The 16,109-nt window shown below is 39.2% G+C and overlaps 1 protein-coding gene across 1 annotated transcript; it reads left to right on the plus strand.

Moving 5' to 3' along the window:
- Window positions 1–14,729: 14,729 nt before the first annotated feature.
- Window positions 14,730–15,368, plus strand: FDC1 (2Fe-2S ferredoxin-like superfamily protein). Its single transcript, XM_079011248.1, has one exon. It carries the CDS (start codon window positions 14,812–14,814, stop codon window positions 15,262–15,264), a length of 453 nt encoding a protein of 150 aa, XP_078867374.1. The 5' UTR covers window positions 14,730–14,811; the 3' UTR covers window positions 15,265–15,368.
- The last annotated feature ends 741 nt before the right edge of the window (window positions 15,369–16,109 follow it).

Here is a 16,109-nt window from a genome sequence, read left to right on the forward strand (position 1 = left end):
ACAAACCACTTATGAACTCACCAGCTTTATGCTGATATTTCTAAAACTGCTTGTATTCTCTGGTTCACGTTAGACAGGTAACCCGCTTTCTTTTGGAGAAGATAGAGTGTATAGAAGTCTCGTCTTTACTTTTGTTATATTGATGTGTATATATATACATATATATATATATATATATATATATATATATATAACATGTATTACCTTGCGTTCAAACAAATGTAGATATCCCTATGTAATGTAATGGTTATGTTTACTATGCTTGCTATGTACATTGGTTGTGATACTTTACATGACGTCCTCCGCCCCAGAACGTTTCCGCCATCGGTTTCGGGGTGCGACGGATTGGTATCAGAGCCCTTGCTTTTAGTGAACTAAGTATACCGAACCTTACATGGTATATAACTATAAACACTAAGGGGCCGAAGTGCTCTGAACTAAAAGTATACTTTAAAAATATAAGTATTTTTACTCCAAGTATACAAGAGTACCTAAATGCCGAAAACCATAACCCCAAGTAGAACAAAACATAAGTAATTGGGTGTTGGGCACTGCGATTAAACCTATGCAGTTATGTAGTCGTGTCTAGGTTCAATATAGTCTGATCAACTCTATTCATTCGAGACACGGCCAACATGTGCTTGGGAGTGATTGTGGTGTACACCGAGCCTAAAATTTACCAAATATCCAAACAATGAGTCATCGTTGCAGCGAAACATAAAATACTATAGGAGTATTTTAGTCAGAACCGAATACATTGTAGAAATTCATTCCGAGTGTTGCTACTCATTCATTCCTTAAGCGATAGTTTACTTGCTTCGATAATCCTTTCCTGTTTTATCGCTTAGTAGAACACTCTATTTGCCATAATGAGATATCTCTTGTTTCATATCTCTTGATTCTATCCAGAGGACTTACCATCCTCTCTTTCCTGATCATTTTAGATCATGATGCCTCCAAAGAAAAGACCCAGCTCAAAGAACAACAATCCTCCACCACCACCTCCCTCTCCATTTGATCCCACCATGTTCCAAGCAGCCGTTACTGCTGCTTTGGCTGCTGCTATGTCTCAAATGAACCCTGGCGGTTCAGGCGGGCCAGGAGGTGGTACTCAGCCTCAAAACCAGGAAGGTGTTCAGGGACACCGGAAGGAGTGTTCCTACAAAGATTTTATGAACGCGAAACCCACACCCCTCAATGGAACTGGAGGTGTTATTGCTCTGACTCGATGGTTCGAGAAAATCGAGTCTATTTTCAAAATATATGCCTGTTCTGAAGCTGACAAGGTGAAGTTTGTCGCCTGCACTTTCACCGATAAAGCCTTGAATTGGTGGAATGGTCGAGTCAAATCCTTAACCCTACCTGTAGCCAATGCTATGGGTTGGGAGAGAATGAAAGAGCTTCTACTTGTTGAATACTGCCCACAGGGCGAAATGCAGAAGATGGAACATGAACTCTAGAACCTTAAGATGAAGGGTTCCGATGTCGCCACTTACACCTCCAGATTTCAAGACCTGGCGCTTCTCTGTCCGGGAATGGTTACCCCGGAAAGTAAAAAGATTCAAAGATTCATCTGGGGATTGACCCAGCCAACCAAGGGTAATGTTTTGGCTGCAAAGCCAAACACATTCGACAGCGCTAAATGCCTGGCGCAAACCCTGATCGACCATGGGGATGATCTTGATGAAGTGGCCACCGCTCCTGAACCGGCAAAAAGGAGTGGTGAGAAAAGAAAATTTTGGAAGCAGAAAAAGGGTCAATCTTCCCAAGAACCCTCAAAGAAGCAGCAAATTATGGCAGTCCATGCTGCTACTACTCCTGCTGTTGTTTCTGTCGTCGCTTCTACAACTCAAGCACCTACCAGTAGGTATGCTGCTACCCTTCCTCGATGTGACAAGTGTAACTTCCCACCATAACCCCTGCCCATGCCGTGAACTGTCGTTCTCCAATGGTGGTAAAAGGGGGCATACAATTCGATTCTGCAAAGCACCAACCCAATCAACCAATCAAACTTCCGGAGCGGGTGTCGGTCAGGCCTGCTACGGTTGCGGTGAAGTCGGACATTTCAAGAGAAACTCTCCCAAGGCAGCAACAGCTGGCAACACCGGGAGAGTCCTAACTATGGGGCGAGCTGAGGCAGTCACCGACCCCACCGTTGTCTTGGGTACGTTCCTTATCGACAAATCTTACGCTTGTATCCTTTTCGATTCTGCTGCTGAAAGAAGTTTTGTTAGCCATTCATTCAAACATCTTCTTAAACATAATCCCCAACCATTAACCGAAACGTTTACCATCGAGATGGCTAACGGTGAGAAAGAGAACGCTAATGATATATTCATAGGTTGTACCCTTACCCTGAATGATCATTCCTTTCCTATCGACCTAATGTCAGTTTCCATAAAGAGCTTTGATGTTATCATTGGCATGGATTGGTTGAGTGCCAATCATGCTGATATTCTTTGTTTCGAGAAAGCCATCCGTCTCAATCTCCCCTCTGGCCAGACTCTCATGATATACGGCGATAAACTTAGTTCCAATCTTCGCATCATTTCATGCATCAAAGCCCAAAAGCTTCTGCGAAAGGAGTGCCATGCATTCCTAGCTCATGTAATCAACGAGAAACAGGAAGTTCAAGACCTCGAGAGCATCCCCAAAATCTAAAACTTTCCTGATGTCTTTCCCGAAGAGCTCCCGGGAATTCCTCCCGAACGTCAAGTCGAGTTTTGCATCGACCTAATTCCCAGAGCAAATCCCGTGGCCAAATCTCCGTATCGATTAGCGCCAGCAGAAATGCAGGAGTTATCCAGCCAACTCAATGAGCTACTCAGCAAAGGGTTCATCAGACTGAGTTCCTCACCCTAGGGAGCCCCAGTTTTATTTGTGAAGAAGAAAGATGGATCCTTTCGGATGTGTAAAGACTACCGTGAGTTGAATAAGTTGACCGTCAAAACCCGTTATCCTCTTCCTCGAATAGATGACCTTTTCGATCAACTTCAGGGAGCCAGCTACTTCTCAAAGATAGACCTTAGATCAGGGTACCATCAGCTGTGAGTTCACGAGAGTGATGTTTCCAAGACAGCATTCAGAACTCGATATGGTCACTACGAGTTCGTAGTGATGCCCTTCAGTCTAACCAATGCACCGGCAGTGTTCATGGACCTGATGAACCGGGTGTGTCGTCCCTTTTTGGACAAGTTCGTTATCATATTCATTGATGACATACTTGTCTATTCCAGAAGCAAAGAAGATCACAAACAACACTTGAGGTTAGTGTTGGAAACTCTTAAATCGAAAAACCTGTACGCGAAATTCTCCAAGTGCAAATTTTGGATTCGGAAGGTAGCTTTCCTTGGTCACGTGGTAAGCGAGGAGGGTATACACATGGACCCTTCCAAAATCAAGGCGATAGAGAATTGGTCGGCACCGAAGACACCCACAGAAATCCGTCAATTCTTGGGTCTCGTCGGCTATTATCGCAGATTCATTCAGAATTTTTCCAGAATCGCCAAACCCCTAACCACTCTGACACAGAAAGGTGTACCATTTTATTGGAGTGAAAAGCAGGACACCGCATTCCAAATGTTAAAGCAAGCCTTGTGCAGCGCACCTATCCGATCCCTGCCTAAAGGGACAAAGGATTTCGTTGTCTATTGCGATGCGTCCAATCAGGGCTTAGGCTGTGTGCTTATGCAGAGAGGAAAAGTTATCGTTTATGCCTCAAGACAACTGAAAGCACACGAAGCCAACTATACAACTCACGGCCTGGAGTTAGGAGTAGTGGTCTTCGCACTAAAGATTTGGAGACATTATCTCTACAGAACCAAGTGCACGATCTTCACTGACCATAAAAGTTTGCAACATATCTTCGATCAGAAAGACTTAAATATGAGGCAACGGCAATGGGTAGATTTGCTCAGTGATTATGAGTGCGAAATCCGCTACCATCCCGACAAGGCCAATGTGGTGGTAGATGCCCTTAGCCGAAAGGAGAGTTCAAGCCGCAAAGTGAAAACACTGACAATGACCATCCATTCCCACTTATCCGTACAGATTCGATAAGCAGTTGGAAGCCTTAAAACTAGAGAACGTGACGAACGAAGCTCTGAGGGGGATGGATAAAAATCTTGAGATCAGAGGTGACGGAGTCTATTGTTTCATGGATCGAATCTGGACCCCAAAGTTCAAAGGTTTCAGGGAAGTTGTCATGAACGAAGCTCACAAGACCAGATACTCCGTTCACCCAGGTTCGGATAAGATGTACCTAGATCTCAAGAAGCTATATTGGTGGCCAAATATGAAAGTTGAAATCACTACCTTCGTGGGCAAGTGTCTAACTTGCGCCAAGGTAAAAGTCGAGTATCAGAATCCCTCGGGTCTGCTCCAGCAGCCTGAGATACTTGAGTGGAAATGGGAGATGATCACTATGGATTTCATCACCAAGTTACCCAAATCTCTAAGTGGGTACGATACCATTTGGGTAGTTTTCGACCGATTGACAAAATCCGCTCACTTCCTTCCGATTAAAGAATCGTTCAAGATGGAAAGACTCACGCGAATCTACATCCAAGAGATAGTCCGACTGCACGGTGTACCTGTGTCCATTATCTCCGATCGAGATAGCAGGTTTACCTCAAGGTTTTGGCAGTCCCTTCAGAAAGCTCTTGGAACTAAGCTGGATATGAGTGCCGCTTATCATCCTCAGACAGACGGGCAGAGTGAGAGAACTATCCAGACCTTAGAAGAAAAGTTGAGAGCATGTGTCATCGATTTCAGAAAGTCGTGGGACACCCATTTACCCTTTATCGAGTTCTCGTATAACAACAGCTACCACACCAGCATCAAGGTTGTCCCGTTCGAAGCCCTCTATGGTCGCAAGTGCAGATCCCCTCTGTGTTGGGCCGAGGTAAGGGACACGCAGCTAGCTGAGGGTCGAGTCCTTAACAGTGCTCTCACTGGTCCTGAAATCATCCGCGAAACCACCGAAAAGATCATTTGAATCCGAGAACAACTGAAAGCTTCACGAGACAGACAAAAGAGTTACGCCGATAAGCGATGAAAACCTCTGGAATTCCAGTTGGAGATCGTGTCCTGTTGAAGGTCTCACCTTGGAAAGGCATGATACACTTTGGAAAACGCGGAAAACTTAACCCGAGGTACATAGGACCTTTCGAGATCCTCGCTAGGATTGGTCCCGTAGCCTATAAACTTCGACTACCTAAAGAACTTTGCAACGTCCATCATGTATTCCACGTCTCAAATCTTAAGAAGTGTCTATCCGATGAAACCCTCGTGATCCCTCTTGATGAGATAGAGATCAACGAAAGTCTGAACTTCGTGGAAGAACCAATCGAAATCATGCATCGAGAGATCAAACAAACGAAACAGAGTTGTATCCCGATAGTGAAGGTTCGCTGGAATGCCAAGCGGGGACCCGAATTCACTTAGGACCGTGAAGACTCAATGAAACAGAAATATCAGCATCTCTTTCCAAATCCATGATTTATATCTTCATTCTAAATTTCGGGACGAAATTTCCTCTAATCGGGGGATGATGTGACAACCCGAAATTTATTCCGTCACTGTAACCCATTTCCGTTAATAAAAATTTATTTTTATTGAAATTTTCCGTTAACTTTTGGGTTAGGCAAATCAATTAATGTTTTTATTTTATTTTATTAAGTGTCGAAACGAAATAAAAGCACGTGAAACACCCTCGATAATCCTTTGGAAAATATCTAGTTTACGGCCATTTAATCGGGTACGACTATAAACTCCGTTTAACGTCAGTATTGGGTGGATTCCCACTTGGTCACAAACTCAAGCCTTATATAAAGGATGAGTGGATTTCATTTGAGCTTTTTCTCACCTCCTCAGAACTTTCTCTCTCTACTCTCTCTCTACAACTTGAGTTTCGATCCAAAAACGCCCCTTCAAGCTCCAAAATCCTAAGTGATCTATCCTAGCTTGTTGTTTAACTTGTTAAGCATGCAAATCTGTGTTTAAATCATCCAAAACTCTCAAAATCATGTGTTTACGGTTTGGGAACACCTCCTAAAACCATAAACTCTCATATAGGGGTTTTGAAGCCCCAAAACCCTTCCAAATCCTTTCTAGTGCTTAGCTATGACTTAAGGACTTGCATGTACGAGCTTAGAACACCAAAATCATGTCATTTGGGTAGAAAACATGAGTTTACGTCCCAAGAACATTCTTGGACCGTAAACACTCCTTCATAGACCATAAACACCTTTTAAGGTGTTAAATTGCCCCTTAAACACCTCCAAAAGCTTGCATGAGTGCCTAGAACCTTGTATTCCTTCATGTGATGCACCAAACCATGTAAAGATGAGCCACACTTGAGTTTATGGTTTGGGAATGTCTCCCAAAACCGTAAACACCTCCAAAGGGTGTTTAAGTGCCCTTAACACCTTGAATGGCTTGTATTTGGGTCTAGAACTTTGTATGCTTAACCTACAACCACCAAAACACATGAAGAATGGACCAAGCATGATTTTACGGTCGTAAACTCATGTGTTTACGGTAGTAAACTCACCAAGGGTCCTTCAAGAACCGTAAACCCCTTTTCCAAAAGTCCTGATCACTTCCATAGCCCTTGAACCAACCCTAGAACCTTCCCTTTTGCAATATAAGACCATTGGACACCCAAAACCACCCCACCCATGAGTTTACGGCCATAGAATCATGGGGGATATGGTCTTTGGGCCGTAAACTCCCCTAAGGGTTTACACTCGAAGAGTAAACTCCTTATCTAGGCCCTACACTCCTTAGATGCAACCCGTACCACTTCCAACACTTGAGATGAAGTGTTTTCATGTATCAGAGTGTTTTATCTTACTTAATTAGTGGTTCGAAGTCTAATTAGATACAATTATGTATCTCCTTATGTTATATAGGATCCTCGCGCATGTTCAAGCCCTAAACTGACACTTAGCATCCTAACCGGCACATTTCTCGTCTGGTGAGTTCATACCCATACACCATTCTCCGTGTTTTTCATGTTTTCAGGGGGGATACAAGCAAAAGTACAAGGGAACTTGTACTCAAAACTTATTATTTCGTATGTTATAGTTACATGTTCAGTATGCTTTTAACACTGAAAACCGTATTAACCAACCGTTAAACTTGCAGAGTTAGTTTTCAAACTAATTGTGAAATTCATTATAAAATGTTATATTTTATATTTCACAAAGGATTTCATGCCATTCATAGAAAAGGATTTTCCATATTATTACATGTAAATTCGTTATTCTTAATATTGGAGACACGTCCTCAGAAACACTCCATGAAGATACGCGAGTGGAGGACCGCCCCTGTAACCAGAATCTCCTGGAGGGAGAACGTGACTTTAGTGTATTGATCTATACGGGGCTGACTACTCCGCACCTTGCTGCTAGCTACAGTGGTACCGGCAGGTCTACGGGTGACAAAAGTCAGAAAATGATATTGGACTTCTTATTGCCATATCTAGTCTATCGTATGGTTATGGAACTCGCAACTTAGATAATGGAGATTTACTCTTAAGTAATAATGAACTTAGTGAACAAACCTCAAAGTAATAACTGTTAGATTACTAGAGGATATCAGTAATACCCTTAGGTATTAGTTCACAGCTTAGTGATTAGTTTTATATACGTGTTAAAACTAATGTACTTTCCAAGGATAACCAAACTTTCAGGGAAACTTTACTTAACATTGCAAGTATGGTAGATAATTGTACGATTTATTTTGGATCGATAACCAACCACCAACTTTTAAGGAAAATAAGGGTTTTTCCTGGGATAACTTAACTTGACTTTTCATAAACAGGTTGTATAACAAATGGATAACCAAACTTCTTTTATAAGAAAATATGGGATTTTCTTGGGAAACAACTTTTCGCAAACTTAAAGGAACATTTTTTTCACAGAAACAAACCGCTTATGAACTCACCAGCTTTATGCTGATATTTCTAAAACTTCTTGTATTCTCAGGTTCACGTTAGACAGGTAACCCGCTTTCTTTTGGAGAAGATGGAGCGTATAGAAGTCTCGTCTTTACTTTTGTTATACTGATGTGTGTGTGTGTGTGTGTGTGTATATATATATATAACATGTATTACCTTGCTTTCAAACAAATGTAAATATCCCTATGTAATATAATGGTTGTGTTTACTATGCTTGTTATGTACATTGGTTGTGATACTTTACATGACGTCCTCTGCCCCGGAACGTTTCCGCCATCAGTATCGGGGTGCGACACCAGCTGATCGTACACATCGCATCCTCCTTGATTATTTTGAAAACCATTTTAAAATTTTTTCCTTAGTTTGAGACTGGATTCACACGAGTATTCCAATTCACTCAAACCAAGGCTCTGATACCAACTTATAACACCCATAAAATTCATGAAAATTTTAAACTTTTTAAACAACTTAAAAACCATCATTGTTTACATCTTGTTTTCAAAATAAGTTCAATATCAGATAAATCCAAAAATTTTAGGGTAAAACATGAGGAGGTGCAGGATCATGCCTTTGCCTTCCTGCGATCCTCTGAGGTACCTGAAACATAATCCCAAACTGTAAGCCCAATGCTTAGTGAGTTCCCCCAAAATACCAATACATAACAAATACCATAAATACAAAACAACATACTATGGGCCCAATCAACCATTGGGTTGGAATACCCCAGGCCCCTCAACCATCGGGTTGGAATGCCAACACACTATGGGTCCAATCAACCATCGGGTTGGAATACCCTAGGCCCCTCAACCATCAAGTTGGAATGCCAACATACTATGGGTCCAATCATCCTCGGGATGGAATACCCTAGGACCTCAACCATCGGGTTGGAATGCCCTCGACCTGTTGGCTTACGCACAAAGTAGTGAAGCCTCAACCACCAACCAATCATGTGCACATAATACAGATAAACATACTATTAACTAGCCAGCAAACAAACAGACAAATATTACAGATCACTAAGCATAGCAACATCCTAAATACTAGGATACCAACCTAATCAAATCACTACAACACTATAGCATACATAATATGATATCAAATTTGAGGGGTTGTCCTTGGTGCATTCGACTCGCAAGTATAGTGAGGAAAACTCACCTCACAATGTCAAACCACACAGAAAACCTTCAGCTGCTGGCTCACGAAAATCCCGAACTATCACAACAAAACAAAAAACAAATTAACAATTGGAATACCATCATTGACTAAGGATCCATACTTAGGGTAAATGTCCACTTTACCTTTTACCCAATTGGGCCAAGGCCCAAGTCCTAATTTTTGCTCCAAAAGGCCCAAATTACTTCAAGACCCATAATTAGCCCAATTTTCCAAATTAGGCCCAACCCTTATTGGGCCTTATCCTAAAGTCCAACTCTCCAACTGACCCAAAACACTCATACTCAAAAAGTCCAATGATGGCCCAAGCTATACCACCCCAAAAGGTGGCCCAAAACTCGAAGCTCAAAACTCAAAAGCCCATAGGCAACGTACGTTGGGTGTACACCGAAGGAACGCAGGACATACACGAGCCTCGCATTGACCACCATCGAGGTGGCTGACCAAGTACGCAAGGCGTACCCTTGTAGATCCAAAAGTCCATTAAGTGCTTGATGGCTTAAGCACTTAAGCCCATATTACAGATCCAAGGTCCAAATGCACCCTAGAGTCATAAAGTCTCCAACTTTATGACTTTACACGTCCATAAGTTCTTAATACAAGGTCTTAATCCATTAAGACCCTTTTTTCAAGTGCATGGGACACTTCTGGCCATTGGGACCTCATTTTTATGACTAAGGACCCTTCTTAGGGTCTAGAAGGACAACCCAAAATGTCCAAACTCAACCATGCACAACAACGAGACTTTTAGGGACAGAAGAACATCATAAAGCTGCCAAGATGAGATCTAAGCAAACCAAACATAGAGGTAGCAATGTTTTACCTATTGGAGCTTCCAAATCAGATGATGATCCAAGATCTACAAGCTTGCTTTCCTTCCTTGACTCCTTGATGCACTTCCTTCTCCTTTAAGCACACAAATAACACACTTTATGCTCAAAATTCTCACTTATGGGGTTTGGGTTTGCTAAGAACGGCTCAAGGACTTGGAGGCTGAAAGATTGAAGCAAAATGATCCATAAAGGTGCTTAAATACTCCTCAAACCCTAAAAATTAGGGTTTCACCCTGACATTAGTACGCCCAGCATACATATGTGTACGCCCAACGTACTAGGGTGCTCTCTAGTACGCTTAGCGTCTCACATGTACGCACAACTTACTACTCATGCTCCTAAAAATTACCATTTTGCCACTAGGGATTCTTAGGGCTACATCATTTCAAGGACCCAAATGACATATTTAAAAAACCAAAGGAATGATTTGAAAATACCTTAAACCCAGGATGTTAGAAAGACATTTGGAGAAAATAGTCTTTTATTAAGATAGGTAGATGTAAAATAAAGTTTATTTTTTATAGTTTTTAATTTTTGGTTTTATGTTTTCAAGATTCGTGCTAAAAATATATGATATAAATTTATAACTAAATACACAATCATTTACTGATAAATCAATATATATTTTAAATAATCAGATTTAATTGTTGAATTATATATTTATAAGTTTTCAATAAGGGAAGTTTAGTAATCTAACCTTTGTTTGGGTGTTTTTTACAAATATAACCATTTTTTTAAATTGACCACTTATTTCGGAATGGGGCATTCCGGAACATATTTCCGACAAAATTTCGAGTGTGCTGGTCCATTACTGTGGGTCCAGAATTGTCATTCCGGACTACCCGTTCGAGTTCTGGATCGAAAATTTGAATTTCAAATTTCAGAATATAATTTAAAAAAAAAATTGTACCTTCGCCTTTTATTTCGGATCTTGCTCCGACTTCTGACTCTGATTCCGACACGCGATTTCGGATCTTTCGATTCCGGTCGTCATTCCGATATCCGACACACAACTCCGACATGGAAGAAGAGCACTACGACACCGTTATTTTACAGGTATGTTCTTCGTTTTCTCTTTACATAGTTTTCTTGTTTATTTAAGGAGCCTATTCTTCTATTGTTACTATTCTGAAATTCATAGAACACCTCCACAATGAATTGAAAACGTTATAGAGTTTAAATTAAAGATCTAATTTTTGTAGAACCAACTGAAAAGTAGTTTAGATGTTTAGGTATTGTTAATTTACATCAAAATATAGTGTTCTTGATCTTAAAAGTTCATTCCGGAAGCCTTCGGAACACTAGGAACTGTTCTGGAACACGATAAACTCGTCGAAACATGAGTAACGGGTCCGGACTTGCTCCAGAACTAGTCCAGAATATTGGTCATTTTCGTTTCAGAATAAAGTGATAACACAATTTTTTATTTGTGCAACACGACATGCATCCGTTAGACTCTCGTGTAAACCTAAAATCAACGGGCAAATTCTTTCGACATTCAAAGACAGACCCGAATGCGAGACTATGTTCTGTAATACATGTTTTGGGAGGTGGTTAGATATTCCTAATGTATATGGGGATCCTTTTCTTCTACATTACTTCTTTTGCCATGAAGTTGTCACCGACCCCCGAAGCCAAGTAGAGGAAATGGTTTTCGAGATTAGGGGTTACGAGCAGTCTTTCGGGAAGAAAGAATTTTGTCTTATCATCGGCTTCCGGTTTTGTGACTATTTTCATGTTTCTGCATCCGGCGTCGCATTCCATTCCCGTGTCTTTACTATGGTCCTGAGGAATGTCTCGGTCAAATTAGGCGATGTTATTAAGGTGTTTAAACATTCACTTAATGAGTATCTGATGATGATGCAGTCCGTCTATGTCTTCTATACCTGTTAGAGAAGGGTTTTAATGAGCGGTTGCCTAAGCAGCTTGTTACAGAATAGTATTTCAATTTGCTATCCAAACTTGATGAATTCAACATGTATAATGTTGTCTATTTTATAATTACTGATTATAATTACTTTCCGCTACCAATATTTTTTAGAATTTTAATTGTTGATTAATTTTTTATGTGGCAGGTATCCATGGGGGAGGATAATTTGGGATCAATTGTACTCGCAGCTAGAAATTGTATTCAGTAAGGTTGACAAGCATATACATCCAGTCGAACCGAAACAGAAGCAACCTCCAAAAATGACCTACACTCGACATGGGTTTTTATATGATTTTAAGGTAAGTATATGATGAAAATTTTATTATTTATTTTTCTTTGCTAACATTCTAACAATTTTTATTTATTTATTTTTTGCTAACATTCAAATATGGATTCTTGAGACTTTTCCGATGAGCAGTTTGTTTGGTACCCGAAAACAGAATATGATCCATCGGACAATTAAATGGTCAAACCGAGGGCTTTAAAAAAGCCTGTATGCAACCAATTTTTACAAATTAACGACGTATGGTTACTTTATTATTAAAATATTTATTTATTTTATAATTTATTTTTATTTATAATTTTATAATTTTGTTAGCAGGATAATAGACTCGTACAGAAGTTGTAGCCGACAGAAGATGAGATGTGTCCTGAATGGTGGATAGTTAACTCGGTGTGGATTGATGGCCCTGATTTTCCCGACACTGAAGTTGACAGGGCACCTTCCCTAACACCATCACCCAAAAACTCCTATACCCATGAGCCTCGATAAAAGAAGGCACAAAAAGATGATACATCTCACCTGCCACCATCACCACCGTCGATCGCTAACCCGTTAACTGACAAGGACCGAATTATTAGTGACTTGTAAAACGAGGTTCGTCGATTGAAAAATGAGCTCAGTGAATGTCACGAGCAGTTGAGGCCACAAGATCAACGTTTAGCAGAGCATGACACTACTTTAGCCATGGTTTTAAAACTTATCGATAAGACTCCTGGAGACGATATTGGTAACGCAGAGTACAATGACAATGACTTATAGGACCACGATTATGGTTCAGGCACACCCAAAAACCTGATGTGTAACGACCCTGAGCATCTGTATCCATTTATTCATTCATTGGATATAAAAGAGATTCCACGGAATGGATACAAAACACCCCCACAAGCACTTCGGCATTCTATGCGCCAAAAAGTAATGTCCATATGGTATAAGTCTCCATGGATACAAATGAAAAGGAAAGATGTTGTACGACAACATCCAACGTCATTGGACAATCTTGTAGAACATGTCATACACACTCTTTATAAACAATGGGATGGTTCGGTGTTGTTCAGTCACTGTTTTTTGACTGGTATTCTGACATGTGAGTTTTGGATGCGCTTATATGCAGATAGTCATACAGGGTGGTTGGAATGTGATGTAAGTTACATTATTAGCCTGCTTATTTACATACTACGCTTCTACTAACAACACTTACTTAACTACAAATATTCTTAATTGCAACACATCATGTTGTAGATCTCCTGCTGGTGGAGCGTAGATAGGATGACATTCGGTGGACGGTTGTACCGACAACTTTCAACACTTATGCATTTGACTGAAGTGGCATGCATGATGGATCCATTTACCCAACTTGGTCAGACTGTGATACAGTATAATTGTGTTTCGATTACATTACCTAAGTATGTATGTAATAAAATGTTATTTGATGTTTAAGTATTTCTAACCTTTTTTGTAGCTTTACATCCCAATCAATATACCAATTGCTCACTGGTTTTTGGGTGCTTAAAATTTGAAGACTTTCCAAATGACAATATACGATAGTCGTTGGAAGAGCGGCTACTTTTTAGAAACCGAGGATTGGTTTATCAATATGTGAGCCCGCATCCACAGACTATTAGTAGGTATCAACTACTGGGGTACCGAACCAAGTGATTCATTCTCACTTGAGAGTTTCAACATGACTCTCGAAAAGGTGCCACAAGTACCACAACAGATTGACAGTAAAGGGGATTATGAGGTGTTTTTGTGTTCATTTCTAGAAGCGTTGATCACTAGGAAATCATATTCTATAGACGGTCTAAGCGGTACATGGGCTATTTCACATTGTAAACGAATGGCGAATATTTGGAGTATAAGGAATAAAATGATTTGAACATTGTAGTATTACTTCAAACAAATCCCTTTAGTTTATAAATTTATTTGGTTTTTGTTGATTTTAAGATTATCAATTGCATTTTATTTAATATATAAACAAAAAAAAAATTAACTTCAAAAATCATACTCTAGTGTTATGAGGTATGTCCAAAATAAGTATACATTATATATAAAAAGAAAATTTGAGTAATCTAACCCTTAGAATAATTGTTATCTACTCTAATAAATAAATAAATAATTGTCACATGTCATACTCTCATTGATTTTACCACATGTCATTTTGTAGTTATTTTCAATTAATTTTTTTTCCACATGACATTTTTGTGGTTTTTTTCATTTTATTAATTTCCACATAATATTTAAATATAATAATTGCAATAAATATAATAAAAAATGCATATCAATTGCATTAATTGAGTTTCTTTTAATTTCTAAATTTCTAAATTAAAGTTTCATTAGTTTCCTTTGTTTATTTATCTAAATTATTTGTTTAATTAAAAAAAAAAACAAACGATTTAATTTTAATAATTTAATAATTTTTTATTTTTTCTTATAAATTTAAAATTTTCAAATGTTTAAAATTTAGTATTTATTTTTCTTTAATGTAATCTTACACCAGTTTCTTATAAAACAATAAATTATCTAAATTAAAAAAGTGTAAAAGAAATGACGCCTACACAAACAAAACCTTATCAAGATTAGAACACCACACCCCATCTCATCCCTCAAAAACATACAATCGTCATTCGCCATGGCAGCAGCATCGCCTACCTTTCATATCACTACTCCTCCGCCCTTCACACTTGCCGCTCCGAAACACCAATTCGCTACCAATCTCCGCTCGCTTCACCCCATACACCTCCGTGGCCGCCTCCGTTACACCACCACCTGCTCTTACAAAGTAGCAATCGAGCACGAAGGTGAAACGACTGAACTAGAGGTGGATCCAGATGAGACGATACTGGAAAAGGCGTTGGATTCGGGAATGTCCGTACCCCATGATTGCAAGCTGGGAGTTTGTATGACTTGTCCGGCGAAACTGCTTAGTGGAAGCGTGGATCAGAGTGAGGGGATGTTGAGCGACGATGTGATTGAGCGTGGCTACTCGTTGCTGTGTGTATCGTATCCCAAATCGGATTGTCATATCAAAATCATCCCTGAAGAAGAGCTCTTGTCTTTGCAATTAGCTACTGCCGATGATTAGCTTCATTTGATTTGAAATAGTCTTTTGTTTCCCAAATCTATTGGATACATTTCAACTTTTGTTTGAGCTTTTTTAGTCAAATAAAGTTAAAATTGCGTATACAATTTTGTGTGATTTGTTTTAGATTGGTTACTGAATGAATGTTCTTTCTTCTTTTCAACTCCAATTTTCATCCTATTTATACTAATTTGATTGGTATGAGTTGGGGAAAATCTATAAATATGTAACTTAATTGACATGTTTCTTCATCTATAACTCTAATCTTTAGTTCGATTGGAAGTGACTTTCTTCCTAAGCATCGTTTGAAATGAACGCTTGTGATTTTTATGAGGATTATTGAAGAGCCGCTAGGAAAATGTTATTTTTATGATTGATTATTCAAGAGAATATGAAAAAATTATTATTTTTATAGCTGTTTATTAAAAGTGGGGAAATTGTTATTTCTAATATTGATTATTCAAGAGCCCATTAAAAAAAGTGTTGTTTTTATGATTAATTATTCAAGAGTCCACGAAGAAATTGTTACTGTATTTTTTTGATCCATTATTCAATAGTCATGAGGAAATTGTTATTTTTATTATTGATTATTAAAGCCCACGAGAAAATTGTTATTTTTATGATCGATTATTTAAGAGTCGATGAGAAAATTATTACTTTCATGATTGATTATGCAAAAGCCTAGGAGGAAATTGTTATTGTTATGATCGACTATTCGAGAACCTATGAGGAAATTGTTGTTTTATGATTTATTATTTAAGAGCACAAGAGGAAATTGTTGTTTTTGTGATCAATTAGTTAAGAGCCCATGAAAAAATATAAATATCTTTATTTAAGAGCCCATAAGA

This window comes from Lactuca serriola, chromosome 7 (genome assembly GCF_051521515.1).
Source record: "Lactuca serriola cultivar US96UC23 chromosome 7, Lser_US96UC23_V15, whole genome shotgun sequence".
Taxonomy (NCBI): Eukaryota; Viridiplantae; Streptophyta; class Magnoliopsida; order Asterales; family Asteraceae; genus Lactuca; species Lactuca serriola.